The 17,447-nt window shown below is 40.6% G+C and overlaps 1 protein-coding gene across 7 annotated transcripts in view; it reads right to left on the reverse strand.

Annotated features, from left to right (window-relative positions):
- Positions 1-8,336: 8,336 nt before the first annotated feature.
- The window catches only part of CCNJL (cyclin J like), a 45,628-nt gene continuing 36,517 nt past the window's right edge, over positions 8,337-17,447 (reverse strand). For all 7 annotated transcript variants that reach the window (XM_043490561.1, XM_043490563.1, XM_043490564.1 and 4 more), the window contains 3 exons: positions 12,701-13,000; positions 11,719-11,878; positions 8,337-10,779 (listed from right to left, as the gene is read on the reverse strand). In XM_043490561.1, the coding sequence (XP_043346496.1) occupies positions 10,341-10,779; positions 11,719-11,878; positions 12,701-13,000 (899 nt within the window). In that variant the 3' untranslated portion in view covers positions 8,337-10,340. The remainder of the gene's footprint in view (positions 10,780-11,718; positions 11,879-12,700; positions 13,001-17,447) is intronic.

Here is a 17,447-nt window from a genome sequence, read left to right on the forward strand (position 1 = left end):
TAAAACAAGTTTTAGAACTAATTAAGAGTGAGAATAGCTCACATTATTACCGGAAAAGAATGGTGCATGAGCATAGGAAATACATTATGTAAACATGAAATTTAGTCACACAACATACCTTAGAGACTTGGATATGGATACACATAGAAATACAGTTGTAGAGAGGAGGGAGTTAGAGAGAGAACTCGGAGCCACATTATGCATTCAGATCTTCATGGAAAGTTGGAATCAAAGGGCCATGTTACCTTCACACTGGTGTAAATCAGGTCCATTTATGTCAATTAAGGAAGGGACTGGCAAAATCCCTGCAGGCAATTGGTCAAAGTATGTATGGGAGAAAACTACCTCTGAGAAATGTTACACCATGGGAAATCCACTTTCATTCTGAAAGTGGGGAGGGGGGAAAGAGGGGGGCACTTGTTCCATACAAGTGACCATGGGATTCAGATTTTACCAGCATTCTCAATAATGGAATTAGAAGCACTGATAGGTAAACATAGCCCAAATATTGAGTATCTAAATTAAAACTTGGAACAAGTTAATTACATAAAACAATTTATTCTGACCAACAGAAATATACTACGATGCATTTATCAGCAGGAACACAATGCACTTCACAAACATTATGCTTCACAACATGCCTCTTGAACATGCATAATTATCTCCAGTTTACAGGTGGGGAAACTGGCAAGAGGCATATAGCATGATATGCCAGGTGCCTCAGTGTCTGTCCCTAAGTATGACTCAAGTCAACTAACCAACATTCTCAAATCTGAGATAACAGACATTTGGCAAATTATGGTCTCACAGTAGTGAGAGTTAAGATTACAAAAAAAAAAATAAAAGCATTCCAAAAAAAGGTGGGACACTGAGGTACAGATCATGTAAAACAGAAAAAATGTAAACATGCCAATTTTCAACCAAATTTCAGTAATTAATGGTGTGTGTGTAACAGGGTACACTCACCTCTCATGAGCGCTCCCTTGGCTGAGCGCATGTGCCTGCACACTCTCTCTCATTGTCCCTGCTCTGGGAGAGCAGTGCCCCAGGGCTCCCTCCCTGGAGACAATGTCTTTGCCCTCTTGGGCTTCCAGGCCACTTCTCCCCAGTCACTAAAAGGAGGGTGGGTGAGACCCAGGCCTGCCCACTCATACTCCAGGTCCCAGCAACCAGCTCAAGGCTCCTTCTCATTCTCCCCGGCTTCTGGCAGCACTGCCCTGTCTGAGGTTCTGCAGCTCCATCAGCCAGCCAGCGCCAGCAAGGAACTGAACTCCCTCTGGCTCTGCAAGTGTTTTTATACCAGGCTGCAGGGCCCTGATTGACTGTATGGGACACAGCCACTCTAGGCAGTTTGGAGGACCCTCTCCGCAGCCCTTTCTTGGGGTGAGACGTGGCAGGGCCACGAGGCCTCCAACAGGGGGCTTCAGAAGTTCTGATATACCCGTGTGAGTGTAGAAGATTAGGAAATTTGGGAAAGCCAAAAAATTGGAAAAGCCTAATTTCTCCTCCTCCCTCCCCCAAGACAGTGCACATTTGTTGCTCCGTGCTGCTGCTGCCTGACCTGAAACATTATGACACCAGAGATAATCAGCCACTCCCTCCCTTCAAGTCATTTGAAGACTTAGAGAAAGTCACTCTTGCCCTGGTTGTCTTGGCAACAGCTGCCTACGATAACCAATTTTCCCTCAGACTACCATAACATTATTAAGAAGAAGGGTCACAGGAGAAGCTGAAATCATAAAAATGTAGGACTGGAAGGGACCTCAAGAAGTCATCAAGTCCAGCCCCCTGTGCTGTGACAGGACCAGTTAACCATAGGTGCTAACTACTTATGCTAAACTATCTGTTCCATCTTGCATTTTGCTGTGATTCTGGGAGTACCTTTCCCAGACCCGAAAGAGAGCTCCATGTAGTTCAAAAGCGTCTCTTTCACTAACAGAAGCTGGTCCAACAGAAGATATTTCCTCACTCACTTTCTCTCTAATATCCTGGGACCAACATAGTTACAACTACACTGCATACTAGACCATCACTGACAAGTGTTTGTCCAACTGGTCTTTAAAAAAGTTCCAATCATGGGGATGCGACAACCTCACTGGAAGCCTATTCCAGAGCTTAACTACTCTTCTAGTTAGAAAGCTTTTTCCAATATCTAAGCTAAATCTGCCTTGCTGTAATTAAAACTATTACTTCTTGTCCTACCTTCAGTGGACATGGAGAAAAATTTATCAGCATGCTCTTCATAATAGCCCTTAACATATCTGAAGACTATCAGGTCTTCCCTCAGTCTTCTCTCAGGACTAAACCTTTCCTCATAGCAATTTTCGTTTTTCTCCTCTGGACTCTCCAATTTGTCTACATCTTTCCTAAAGTGTGATACCCAGAACTGGACACAGCATTCCATCTAGGCCTCACCCTTGCCAGTTAGACAGGACAATTACCTCATGTGTCTTAGATATGACACTCATGTTATTACACCCCAGAATGACAGTAGCCTTTTTTCATAGCTGAAGCACATTGGTGACATATATTCAATTGTGATCCACTGTAACTACAAATCCTTTTCAGTAGTACTACCTCCTTGCCAGTTATCCCTCATTTTGTAGTTGTGCATTTGATTTTTCTTTCCTAAGTGAAGTATTTTGCACTTATCTTTATTGAAATTCATCTTGTTGAATTCATGCCAATTCCTCAATTTGACAAGGCCCTTCTGAATTCTAATCCTGTCCTCCAAAGTGCTTGCAACCCCTTTCAGGTTGGTGTCATCTGCACGTTTTATAAGCACACTGTCCACTCCATTATCAGCACCAGATCCAAGACTGATCCCCTCTGGGTCTCCACTAGGTAGCGCCTCCCAGTTTGACAGCAAACAATTGATAACTACTGCGAGTATGGTTTTTCAATATGTGCCCACCTTATAATAATGACAGCAGATGGGTTGGATAAGCTTCTGCTCTGCTCTTTTGGGGTTGTACTGTGATGTTACATTGTTTCTTTTCAAAGGGTAATTGTTTGGTATTTCCCCCAAAAAAAGTGTTACATGAAAAGCAGCTGTAATACTGAATATTGCTGCTTGGTGCAACACGATCAACAGTAGTCTCTCTGGCTGGCACAATGGTCATCCATAGACTATGACTGTGAGGATGATATTGTTCGTGTATATTGTTTATGGCTTCTTATCAATCAAAATTGCTTGGTTATATCTATAATTTCCTGCTCTTTTTAAAGATGAATCCCTATTCAACTTTGAGGGTTTTTTAAAATGTCATTTAGAAGTGGAAGTAAAACTGAATTTGCATAAAAAAAATCATGTTTTGTTTGAGTACAGTTTAATTACTTTCAAAATACTGGTCAGCATGGCACAGAGTGGTGAAATATGGAGCTTCACAAAGATAATGGCAATACACATTTTTTGTCTTCATTGTACAAGTGCTTTATTTAAATAGCACTCAAATAAGAGATTTTATATTTAAAAACTAAGGACATTCACAGACAAATCTTCAGTGAACATTAGTTAAGGTTGCTCACATGAATGAACTGTAAAAAAAAAAAGGAAATATAAAGTTATGAATTAAAATAAAAGGTTGCAAAGTCAAGCATTCTCCAGCTAGAAAATGCCAAGATGTACGTTAAGGTTGCTCTCATCAAAAACCCTAAACTATTAAGGTTTGTGAACTTAAAATAGGATTTGAATTATACAATGCCTGTTATACCCAAGACATAAAGTGATTGCCCAAGACTCAGTGTGGCAACTGCAGGTAAAACAGTGTATTTTATGGAGAATAAGGCCTCCGGGCATTGGACATTGCAGCTTGTTACTCTTGAAAGAAGAGTATGTTGACTAGGACAGTGGTGTTATCTATCCCCTACTCGTTCCCCAAAGTGCCATTAGATCTATATGCTTCCTAGAAAGTGGACAGATTATGGTCACATTTGTAGGAGGACAGTATTAACAATATAGCTGGCTCCCCACTCCCATCTTACCACTGTAAAGTGATGGCAATAGTAGCTGTGTACACAGGTTGTGTTGTATTGCTTGAACCTATAAGCTGCTCCAGCAGAGAGAAAGGAAGAATGCACCTACCTCGTCATTAGTGGTCTGAGCACAGTACAGGCATACACCAGCAAAACTCCATTCCAGTTCCAGCTCTGTTTGGCCTTGGGCAAGTTGCATAACCTCTACCTTAGTTTCTGTATGTGCAAGATGGGGGTTAAACACTCGTGCACCTCACAGGGTCACTATGACAAAAGAAAGTTTAAGTCTGGAATGAACTGAGCATTTTATGCTCCACTGTAAGACAAATTCCACAGCTCTCAAGAACAGAAATTAGCAGGGGACACTAACAGACAAAGCGGAGTGAAGACAACAGCAACTCATTATTGGAAAGGTTGGGCCATTAATACTGTATATTCTATTGTCCAGCAAAGCTCTAAAGGACAAGGAAATATTTTTCCAAAGCTGCCCCTGGCCTGTTGTAGGAAGCCATATGCTTGTGGTACGTGCACACTCAGCTGTGCTAGTCGCTTAGAATCATGCATGGGGAGGTTCTGTTGCTAAGAAATTACTATGAACTTTTTTGGTTCTTGTGCGGATGCGTTCACATTTCCATCTTGAGCCAGATGGTTAGCCCCATCACATCTAGCCACATGACTAAGCACAGATGTTTGTTTTGTCCTGCATTTACATAAGCTTCTTCTCTTCCCATTTCCCCCCTTCATTACTGCCAATTTGACATTGCAGAAGTGGAAATGGCTAATACTGCAGGAGCCTAGTGCTCACTGTCCAGTCATGTCCTCAGAGGCTTTAAGCTATGCAAGGTTCCAATGGCCCAACTCACCACTCCTGGTCTCCTTTCCCTGCAGTCCCTTTTGCTTTTATGCCAGCAGGCTGTGGCAGAGGTTGTATTCCTTAACCGCTTTCCATGCTTGACAAATTAGCCTTCAACTCCAGCTCTTAGTTTTCCTGGCCATGTAGAAGGTGCACCAGAGGCTACAAAGCCCCAGAAATAGGCTTGTGCCATAATCCAGAGGTGAGGAAGTAGGGTCACAGATACATAGGAATGTGCTGGAGGAGGGGTTTAGGCAGTGTCTCTACTAAAAAAATGTTTGCCACTATAGCTATTCTGGCAAACCTTCCTGGTATTGATGCAGCTTGTTGTATTTTTGCCAATATAGCTTATGCCAGTTCCCTGAACAAAATAAGCTATAACAACAACAATGCACTTTTTTCCAGTGTAATTGTATCCATAGCAGGACTTTTGCTGGCATAAAAATATCACAAAAAGCCTCCACTCCTCTAACCGACATTACTATATGGCAAAAGTTTCTAAGATCAGGTAGGTCAATATTAATCCTGCCCTGTCCAGGCTACTAAACACTATTTAGAAGGTGTTTGGAGAGTTGATTTTCATTTAGAGCAGAACATTTGCTTATGCTGAGGAACAGTAAAAGTAAGAGCAAGTTAAAGTTTAGTCTTAGGAATTGATTCTTGGGATCCATATAAGAATGTGATAAGATTTGAAATTGATTTCTTGGGGACCTGACAACAACAACATGTTTTTTCCCCCCCTCCCACTCTGGTTCAAAAACAAAGCTCTGTCTCAGATGGAACCAAATGATGTCATTGTATTGTAGACACAATTCTGTTGATAGAACCCTGCCATGACTGTGAGGGGGGACCTGCTTCTAAATGAATCCCAATAGTTGGATATACAGGACCTTAAAAAGATGCAAAGAACTGATGCTTTAATAAAGGAGTTGGGAGAGTGGGGTTTAAACTCCTGCAAGATAGTTCCAAACAATAGATTCATAGAATACCAGAGTTGGAAGGGATCTCAGGAAGTCATCTAGTCCAACCCCCTGCTCAAAGCAGGACCAATCCCTAATTTTGGCCCAGAACCCTAAATGACCCCCTCAAAGATTGAACTCACAACCCTGGGTTTAGCAGGCCAATGCTCAAACCACTGAGCAGCAGCCGTGTTAGTCTGTATTCGCAAAAAGAAAAAGGAGTACTTGTGGCACCTTGGAGACTAACAAATTAATTTGAGCATAAGCTTTCGTGAGCTACAGCTCACTTCATCAGATGCATTCAGTGGAAAATACAGTGGGGAGATTTATATACACAGAGAACATAAAACAATGGGTGTTATACACACTGTAAGGAGAGTGATCACTTAAGATGAGCTATTACTGGGGGGAAGGGGGGAGAAGGTGGAGGCGGGAGGAAGAAAACCTTTAGTAGTGATAATCAAGGTGGGCCATTTCCAGCAGTTGACAAGAACATCTGAGGAACAGTGGGGAGGTGGGGGAAATAACATGGGGAAATAGTTTTACTTTGTGTAATGACCCATCCACTACCAGTCTCTATTCAAGCCTAAGTTAATTGTATCCAGTTTGCAAATTAATTCCAATTCAGCAGTCTCTCGTTGGAGTCTGTTTCTGAAATTTTTTTTAAATTGAAGAATAGCCACTCTTAGGTGTGTAATCGAGTGACCAGAGAGACTGAAGTGTTCTCCAACTGGTTTTTCAATGTTATAATTCTTGACGTCTGATTTGTGTCCATTTATTCTTTTACGTAGAGATTGTCCAGTTTGACCAATGTACATGGCAGAGGGGCATTGCTGGCACACGATGGCATACATCACACTGGTAGATGTGCAGGTGAACGAGCCTCTGATAGTGTGACTGATGTGATTAGGCCCTATGATGGTGTCCCCTGAATAGATATGTGGACAGAGTTTGGCAACGGGCTTTGTTGCAAGGATAGGTTCCTGGGTTAGTGGTTCTGTTGTGTGGTGTGTGGTTGCTGCTGAGTATTTGCTTCAGGTTGGGGGGCTGTCTGTAAGCAAGTACTGACCTGTCTTCCAAGATCTGTGAGTGATGGGTCGTCCTTCAGGATAGGTTGTAGATCCTTGATAATGCGTTGGAGAGGTTTTAGTTGGGGCTGAAGGTGATGGCTAGTGGCGTTCTGTTATTTTCTTTGTTGGGCCTGTCCTGTAGTAGGTGACTTCTGGGTACTCTTCTGGCTCTGTCAATCTGTTTCTTCACTTCAGCAGCTGGGTATTAAAGTTGTAAGAATGCTTGATAGAGATCTTGTAGGTGTTGTTTGTCTGAAGGATTGGAGCAAATGCGGTTTTATCGTAGAGCTTGGCTTCCCCCCGCCCTGCTGATAATAGCTCATCTTAAGTGATCACTCTCCTTACAGTGTGTATGATAACACCCATTGTTTCATGTTCTCTGTGTATATAAATTTCCCCACTGTATTTTCCACTGAATGCATCCGATGAAGTGAGCTGTAGTTCACGAAAGCTTATGTTCAAATAAATTGGTTAGTCTCTAAGGTGCCACAAGTACTCCTTTTCTTTTTGCGAATACAGACTAACACGGCTGCTACTCTGAAACCTGTAAAAATGTCCTGTAACATCCATTAAGTTTTAAAAACTCACCCAGCTTTTTGTGCAGCTATGCAAGTCCTTGTAAGTGACATGATCAGGTTTACAGTTACATTACAGTTGCCTACTTTAATGAAAAACATGCCACCTCTGGAAGTAGCTAAAGACAAAAGGAAATTCACACATAAAATTAGGTGTGGCTTAAATGTACACTAGCCAGGAAATTAAAGTGGAACTCCTGCCAGCATTCAGAGGCATTGCAGAAGATATGTTCTCCCAAAACAAGAGGTAATGTTGGGCTTTTTAGCTCATCTATTCTGAGAAACCTCGATATGCTTCTTTCAGAGCTTTGTTTTGGGGCTCCTCTATGAACAGAACATAAAGAGCAAAATTGAGAGAACCCAGGGAAAGGACAGGTATAGAGAAAAGTGACCATGAAGGAAAGAAAGAAATTGCAGAGGCATACTCTCCAATTCAGAATTAAAATCGCATAAGCAGCATGATAAGATGCCCAAGAAATGTATTGGTCACATCACATCATAAACTGTCATTTCACCACATGCCCTCAGTCCTGATGCATCATTTCTAATTGCTCCTTAGACTGCTTCTCTGATTCACTTCTTGCTTCCTCGTATGCTGCCACATCTTACACTTGGAATAGTTCCTCACTTCCCAAGCAGTGAGTAGCACCTCCCTGATCCTTTACAATTCCTTTTTTGAAAAGCCTTCCTGCATAGGTTTCCTAAACCATGGAAATACCATTTGTTAATTCATCCTGTGTATCACACTTTTCTGTTGTGTCCCAGGAAGCACTGTCAACAACTATAGCTTCTATACACAGATACTTGACCAAGGGATTACTCTGTGCAAGGTGGGGGCAGAAGTTCACTGGCTCCTTTTAGGAGAAATACACTGAGAACGCAGACAGCATTAACAAATAAGTAGTCAGATACAGGTCTTTTGTTTATTGGACAATCTTCATCAAGCTAGCAGTGGAAATGGTCACTAAAGAGTGACTGCAGACTGTCAAACATAAGACTTCACATGACCTGTTCTAGAGAGGTTACGAAAAAACACATGGATTCCACAGTCAGAAATGTCCTAGTACCAAAATATTCCCTGCATGTTTAAGAGGTTCTTTACAGTCTGCTGAATGGCCAAATGACTATAACAGTCATTAAGATGCACTAAAACCTTGTGGAAATAAGTTCCATATAAATACCCAAACAGAATAAAAAAAAGTGAACTAAATTCTCTAAGTTGCTAAACTAATTTCTGTAAGACATTACCTCTTCAGTTTTGTTAGGATTTGTAACTTAAAAAAAAAATTTTTAAAAATGAAATAGATTTTAAACTTTCCTAGCCTGTTCTGCTAAGGACACAGTCATCTTACTGTGAGACACAATTACAATATGCAATATTTTTAAGGAGACCCTCATCGTTAAAACAAATGTTAGCAGACAGGTTATTTTTGAGAGAGATTTGCCCTCCACCCCAACACATCCCTTAAAAACTAAATTCTCTAAAAATATAACTTAAACAGCACTGTCTAACATAATATTTAAAAAACACAGCATTTGCCACAGATCAGAGTAAAAGCATATTGCACATTGTCTATACTGCTGTCCTGAGAACCTTTAAAAAAAGAATACTGGCTTTCAGCAACTACAGAATGGTGGTTGCATATCAAGTGAGCGTTCCACACCCAAGTAAAAGTCTCCGTGTTACTTGTAACTATCTACATTACCACACAAATCCTACGTAGAATTTTTGACCAAACACAGGAAGTTCCAGCTCAAAATGATTTTAAAAACATAACCCTTTGGATACACGGTAGCAGGTATTCTCATTTCAGTTAAATTACTAGTACCCTTAACCCAATTTTGCTAGAATGCTCCAAGTTGGAATTTAAAGACCAAAGTTCTGTACATCCTAACATTGCAGTCTTAGAATAAAGGCATAACCATTCCTAATTTCCATGGTAGAATTAACCGGTTCCCCTTCTCCACCTCCTCTTCATTAGTACAAGTTCTTCAGTCCTAAACTTCACTTTGACCACAAGAAATTAATCCCCAAAAATACTAAACCGAAGGCAGTGAACCCCTTCAGTGTGTATATATAAGAGTTTTCTTCCAAGGGGTTTTCTTCAAGTAACATTAGATCCCTGATGTAACTTGTAAACAATTTTACTAAAAAATTATATCCAGTCACATAAGGCAGCAGCATCTTAAAAATCCTAAAGGTGATTTAAGATTGAGGTTTTTTTACATCAAGGCAGAGAGAAGTTTTGTTCAGTGGCACAGCACCCAAATCCAAGAGGACTTTTAAGGCAAAGAGGATTTGATGGTCATATGGGTTGCTTTCACTCCAGGTCAAGAAAAAGTAAAAACATTTTACAAAGAGATTTTGCACAGACTGGGATTGTTCATCCAGATAGCATCAAGAAGCTTCTATATCATCATTTTTAGTGGTAGTTTCCAGTGGAATAAACTGTAAGAGACCCCTTTGGATAAATGCCACTTTAAACAATATCCTCCCACAAGAATGTTATTTGAGAAGTCCCTCCAGGCATTCCTGTTCAAAATAACCCTTTAAATCACAAGTGTTAGCATTTGTGATTCATTGGAGCCTGCTGTACAGAAGACTAAGCTAGTAAGCCCCATAGGGTGTAACTTCTTACACAAGATGCTTTTCAAAGTGACAACCTAAAGTGATGTACGTTATTGCATTTCTGTTTCTCTCAGTCTTATTAAAAGACAACACCCCAATCCTTGCAGGAATGGCACCCACATTAAAAAGGGTCTCAAGAGCAAACGTCTTCGGAATCAATTAGTTGTAAAGATTCTGTTCTTTTGTGTTCCTGTTCCTTTCGCTGCAGATATACATTTGGGTCTCAGCCCATGGGGCCCTTTGTTCAGACTTTACTCACGTCACCATTTTTCTAGACAGTCATCTGTCAAAACACCTGGCTGTGTAGGAGTGATGTCCACTGAAATAGCTGCTGCCATAGGCCATGGAGATGCAGTGTCTAGGTTCTGTTGCTATAGCTACCTGCATCGTGATAGGTCCTTGGATGGGCAGAGTTTGCACAGAAGGTTGAAGGCTGGCCTGCAGAGCAGAGTAAGAATGCAGTGAGGTGCTAGCACTCCCAGAGAGTAGGCTGCTGGGCCTGTGGGCCTGCAAGGAGTCACGGTAAGCAGAGCACAAATCCTGCACCGGAGACTGGAACTGTGAAAGGGTAGTTGAGTGCTGGGCTAGTGGGTGATAACTGGATTGCTGAAACAGGGCCTGAGTTGTGGTTTGGTGGTTTACACTTCCCACCACTTGCTGCTGCAATGTTACTTGTTTTTTCAATTTGCTGGCTTCTTTGACATCATTCTCATAGTATCTAGAGAAAACAAAAATTAAAGCACAGCGTTGTCAAGCAAATGCAAGCAGAATGGGTGTAAATATCTGAGGAGTTTCTACACATTGATTTTCAGTTTTCCCCTTGCCAGCCTGTTCCTACATGGTCAGTACAAAGCTTTCCCATTGACCCTAATGGGCATAGGATTTGGGTGCTTATTAGCCTGCAGAGGTCAGAGATAAAAAGAACTTCCTGTGCTCAGTAATGTTCGTATTTCCCCTGTCGGCACTTTGAATAGACTTACCATTTCTATCTACTAACGACCATTCTGCACCATTAAAACATTCAGTGGGCGTTTTGGTACATTTGGTCTACAGCGTGAAGAGATCTTTTAAAACGTGCAGCTGTATTGTGCATCAAGACCCCATAAATGCAGAGTACCAATAAGGGAATCCTTTCCAGTCTCTGCTAGCAGGACTTGCCTGCGTCCACCTAGATCATGATGGCGGCCCAGCCTATCACAACAGGACAAGCAACCTCCTCTCCTGCGGGTAGTGGGAGGGAGAGAGAGAGAGAAAGTGAATAGTTCTGGAATGTCCTTGCTGGAAGGGGAATATTGCTATCACTTTACAGCAATACTTCATATACTAAAAGTGTTATAACATCGCAAAGGATGGATAGCTACTTACACAGAAGCTATAATGGAAGTCAAATTTTGTGCAGCCTACCCACCCAATTGCATGAATAAATTACCATTCTGGTTGATTCAATGGATTCATATGCTACCACTGCATCAATATTTAGAAAGACTGCCCCGATCCCCAATTTTGCTGATATGGGTTGAGATATACTAATCTCATGTGATCTTGATTACTGCCAAACTAAATGCCATTTGGAGTCTTTCATCTCTACTTTTTTGGAGAGTAATAGAAAGTCTATTAAGAGTTTGAGGAATAGGTTACTTTGGTCCAGCAATCTTACATTAGCATCATTTCGATACACTGGGCAAGATGCTCCCAGGAATAACACGTTAGCAGCTGAAGCTGTGTGGTCCAGGAGGGAGAAATCTGCATACAGATGCGTGAGGCGCACACACAAGCAGCAGCAATCAGAGATGGTCGAAAGTTGAGGAAAGCATAATCTAAAGAAATTTTAAAAATAATATTACGCTTTGACTGATCACCATTCACTCAGAGTTCCATTCACTCTGTGCACATGCAGCAAGGTGGACCAAGTTAAACCTATAGGCCAAATGCCCACAGAGGTGAACAGTTAAGTCTTCATATTTGATACACAGGCCAAAGAGTGGCATTTTGTGCCCAGCAAAAGCCTCCACAAATCAGGATGGAACATTTCAAACTATGACCCTGCTGTGGGCTTCTATCCCCTGCAAGCCATTTGGATCTGTTCCATTTCATGCAAGTTGAATGCATTTTCTGACTCCTAATCAAGTTTCTAGGAAGGGTCTCAACTGGAACAAGGTTGGGCACTTAAATTTTAACCCAATTTTTCAAAAATCAAAAATACACCTTAGTTCAAATCTTGCTGCAGCCAAGACAGTGAGCCCCTTTGGCTTTTTAGCAGCTCTCCAAAACATTTCACCCTCAGAAAGGAAGTTAAAATCCACAACTCCCATTTCTAGTGACTCTCACTAGGGGCATCACAGAAAAGTTCTAGGGCTGGGCATTTCCAACCTGCTTTAGATACTTCCAAAAAGGGCCATAAGGACTCTTCTAGGGGAAGAGCCCTTCCCCTAGAAGTGCCTTTGATAATATGCGCCATTTGCAGTCTGTAGCAATATGGAGGAAAGATATTGCTCTTTGCAGGTATTTTTATTGCATCTACATTGTGCCAGTTTTAAAAGCCTTTGTCTGCTATGGATTTTTTCCATTAGCCCACTAGAAGACTACCCAAGAGTAAATCTCTACATATCCCACCTCTCACAGTTGGACTGAGAGATTACCTTGCACTGAGAAATCAAGGAAGTAGTAAGCATATTTCTCCATGAAAGCTTTGACTTTGGTCAGGGAGGTGATGGGCCAGCCATTGTGAAGGTCCTTCTCACCAACAGAAGCGAAGAGGTAGTAGTCAATGTAGTGTGCTGGAGTCGGCAGGCAGAGGTTCCAGTTGAAGTTTTCCAAGAGCAGCAGTTCCATCTTGAGCAGGTCTTTTTTGTTTAGCACCATATTCACGTTGCACATGTAAGCCAAGTTATTTAACTGCTCCAGCTTTGGAACGTGATCCTCCTTTTCTTCAAATTTGCCTAAAAACCCAAAAATTTTAAAATTAAAGATGGATTTCAAAATTGACTCAAAAAACACACTCAACCCAAGGTCACCAAGATTCAAAGGATCCTGGCACTAGTTGTGCATTAGTAAGCATGTAGAATTAGTAAGCATGTAGAATTCAGCATGTAGAATTAGATCCATCATGCAGCATGGGGAACCTGCTCTTCTAGTGGGGCTAGCTGGAGCTTTGTGGACTTAAACCCAAAACTCATCAGGGGATGTATATGCAGACTTGCCAGGGTCTGTGCAAACACTGTATTTGGTCTATCTGTGCAAGACAAAAGGTGTGCAGCTCTGGTGCACTGGTGAACTGTGAACTCTAGAAGTATTTATTGGGGCAAGGGAAGAAGGCAGGAAGTGAGGTCTGATCATGTCTTGCCATGATCTGAATATAAGGTATCTTTCATTAGAAGCTTCCTTGTCTTTAAGAACAACTCTAACATGCCAAATACCAACACTAGATACATGCAAGTCAAGGAGGCCCAAACAACTTAGGACAATAGCAAACTTTATAGTGATTGGTACATGCCTGCACTATTATGAAGTTGTGTAACCAATGTTGTCTTTCCTTAAAGACTTAGTGAAACTGACCCAGCCAAAAGGTATTGGAATCCTAAACTAATCTCCCAAAGTATAAGCCCACCTCCCCACGAGGACTTACATCACATTCAAAGGTTTAGAAACAGAATCAGACCAAAAAATACATATATATAAAAATTTAAAAAGTGAAGTTTATTTGCAATTAAGTAATATTTTCCATGCAAGGATCTCAAAAGGAGCTTGTTTCCATATAGCACAGAACATTTATAAGATTATTCTATGTGGTATTAATATAAATTTATAAACTAAAAATTGCACAGATTTTTAATTAGCTCATCCCAGTAAAATATCTAGCATAACAGGACCAAAAACCCATGGTGGGTCCTACTGGTGCTACTTCAATTGTGGCAGATAAATAATACAAGTGCTTTAAAAAGCAGCACAGAATTCCTCTCCCCCAAAATCCATCCAAATAAATCCAAGCCAATTTTAAGCATGTTTTTAGAACAGTGCAGACCACCACTGGCCTTTGTCTACCCTTGCTGATGTTATCCCATATTCAGCTTACCCAGTGCGGAGTCTTGTCATCAGCAATGGGCAGTTTTTGCAGTGCAGCTTAGGCTCAGATGGCTGTGAATGTGTAAATACAACCCATGCCCCCACACACCTAAAATTAGTCACCATAAAGAAGTCTGTAAAAAGAAGAGCCTATAAAATATAATGCAAAATAAGAGGATACAAAGTGCAATGAGAAATGGGAAAGAACAAGACCTGTCTATTTGTTCTCCTATCTTCCCTCTGCTAAACCTGTACATTTTTATTCTAGTATTCAAACAGCTATCAGTAGCTGAAGGAGTGCACATCAACCTTAAGATATGGTTAGACAAGAGATTTAAATTTGGTCCAGAGATCAAATATCAGCAAGACCCACAACTCGGTTCTTCGTTTGGATACACAAAGGCAGTTCCCTATAGCACAAGTGCAGATAAAGAAAACACTAATACACTTCTAGAGAAGTCTCAAGACACCAAAGGCCTTTTTGTTAAAACCGAAAAACAAACAAGTGGTCTAAACAACTTGTTCCTGAGCTTAACCATCCATCTACTTTTCTCTGATTTAGAATTCACTTTCTGCCTTAAAACTAATTAACCCCATCTTTGCAGCCATCTTGAATTAGATTGACTACATCTACTTAATAATAATTTATCTATTGAACATTTGTTCAGGATCTTATAGAAGCAGATGTTGGAATTCATTAGCATTTTTATACATAGCAGAAAGCTTGGCAGCACATCCTGGGAGATGCAAATGCATTCTGTAGGAAAACTGTATTTCAATAAGAAAAGAGAATCTGCTCCTATTTCAAGAGTTTTATACTGCACAGGGTTTCAGAAGTGAACAGAAATCCAAGATAAGCATGTATCTAAGCAAAGCAATCTGCCAAACTATGAACTGTGACATTTAACTTTTCAGGTAATAGAAATACATACTAGAAAAAACAAGCCATTTCCATAGCAAGTTATCTTTTTGGGGGAAAAACTGTTTTGAACTTAAGCATTTGCTATTTAAATATAGAGAGAACAGGGCAGTAGCTACAGTGCTAATTCAAAATGTAACTGCTTTAAATAATAGCCTAATTTAAAATGTATACTCTTAATGACTGGGTATATAATGGAGTCCACATAAAAACACCTATAACCGACTAAAAATACACACTTCACTTGTCTATTGACAAATGCCTTTCTGGCAATGTTGGGGTTTTAGCCACCACCGACATCAATTTATTCGTTTAAAAAACTCAGATTCTCCCAGATATCTCATGGAAAACGACAGGAAAACACCTCAATTTCTGAGCATGCTACAGTATATATAGACAGACTGATCAGGAAAATCATGTTACTGTCAAGTAAAAACTTGCTTCAAGAAATCAATTAACACTCGTACGAATGGTCCCTTCTGACCTTAATATCTATGAGTGCCTGTATATCATTTTAGCCAGAATTTCAGCTCTTTCTAGTGCAAATATGTCCCTCCAGTTTTGTTCTCCAGCAGCATTGACACTCCAAGGGTCTCTAACCAAATAGGTACTAAAGTATTCTTAGTCCCTTCTACAATGCTGGCCACCTAACTGAAGCTCAATACTCCAACTGCTATGTTAGGTCAAATTACAAGCTTAAAGACAAGACCATAACACTCTCCCTCAACCTCGGTCATATGCCTTGCAAGGCACCCTCATCATGGTAATGATTCAATAGATCCTAGCAGAACTAAAAAGGGAGCAATGAAGAGATTATTAACACCAATTTCACTGAACGGGCAATGCCCATGTGTTTTTTTAATATGCACACACAATATGTTGGGTTGCATGTGGGGGGGGGGGGGCGGAGGAATACACCTTAAGTATAAATTGCTTCAGCGGTACTTTTGAAGTTGTGTTGCCTAGTGATTAGAACAAATACGTGCATCACCAAAGTCTCACTGCCAACAAGCCCTGAATTACTAATGCCAATTTAATTTACTTCTTTTAAAAAGAAAAATCCATACCTTTTCAGGCTTTCATAGGGGCTAAAGAAGTTTTTTAAAACCCTGTCATTTCCCTTTTACACACCCACTTTTAAGGTACGTTTTCACTTCAGAGTTACCTCTGGCTCTCACTCACGTTTTATCCTTAATTCCCCTACTCTTCAAACACAAATCCCCCTCTCTCTTGCATTTCAGCCAGGGTTGATGGCTTATCTTGGTGTATAGCCTAAAGCTTGGGCAACAGCCAGGACACAAAACTCGGGTATTGCTTTGCAGAGTAGCTGCTCACATACCCAGGCTGTGCTAACCCAGGTACCAACGATCCCAATTAACTTTGCAGTGGAGAAATGTCCTAAAATAATTTACCATAAAGGTTAGTCACTGCCAGATTTAGGTCCGGTTCACACTTGAAAACCTGAAATCAATTGAAAAGATTTAAATCAGAGGTTTGCACCAATATAATTAGATCAAATTTTAAATAGATTTTGTTACACTGATGAAAAATTTTCCCAGCATATATAGAGAAGCCCTAAATCACTCAGATGAATGCATTCTCTCTTTCAATATGGAACAAGTCAGCTGTGATTAAAGTGAATTCCCTTCAACATCCTGCACCAGAAGTATTATTTTTCAACACTCAAACTGTTTTTTTTAAATCAAAGTCTAAACATTTTTTAATTATACGCATTCGTTGCAATGTTATACTGCATTAAGGTTGCCATCGGAAAGGCCTACTTTCCATCCTTCACAACTTCCCTGTGGGGAAAAAAAAAAAAAAGATCTTTATCTGAAGCTAGACATGGAAGGTCTGGATCCCAGAAACAAGCTGGCAAGTTGAAGCTTATACCATGTACTTAGGCTTTTCCTTCCAATGGAGAGTTCCTGTGCTTCTAGTATTCTTGTATTTGTTTACATACCTATCCACGGGGGAAATATTTTTAAATACAGTACGTTTTCAAACTCATATGGTGTAAAACATACACACAGAGAAAGGGTTCTTTGCACATAGCCCTATACATACTATATTTAATATGCAGCACTTGCTAAGGAAGTCAGAAGAGACTCCCAATGCAGAGCCAAATTGTTCCTCTAAACATTTATTCTATCAATCTGATAGATAAATATTACCTTCTTGGTTGAATGGAAACATACTTCAATAACTATATGGCCTGCAGTGGTATGAGGCCTACAATAAAATTGGAGACGTGCTCCAGGCAAGTGGATTAAGAAATGCTACAGAGTTTCTGACCTTTGTTCTGCCATTCCAAGCATTGCTTATCTCTGTCCAACCCACTCTGCAGAATCTAGCTGCACATCAAGTCTCTATAGCCACCCACATTTAGCATTTTTCTTTACGTT

This window comes from Dermochelys coriacea, chromosome 8, assembly GCF_009764565.3.
Source record: "Dermochelys coriacea isolate rDerCor1 chromosome 8, rDerCor1.pri.v4, whole genome shotgun sequence".
Classification (NCBI taxonomy): Eukaryota; Metazoa; Chordata; order Testudines; family Dermochelyidae; genus Dermochelys; species Dermochelys coriacea.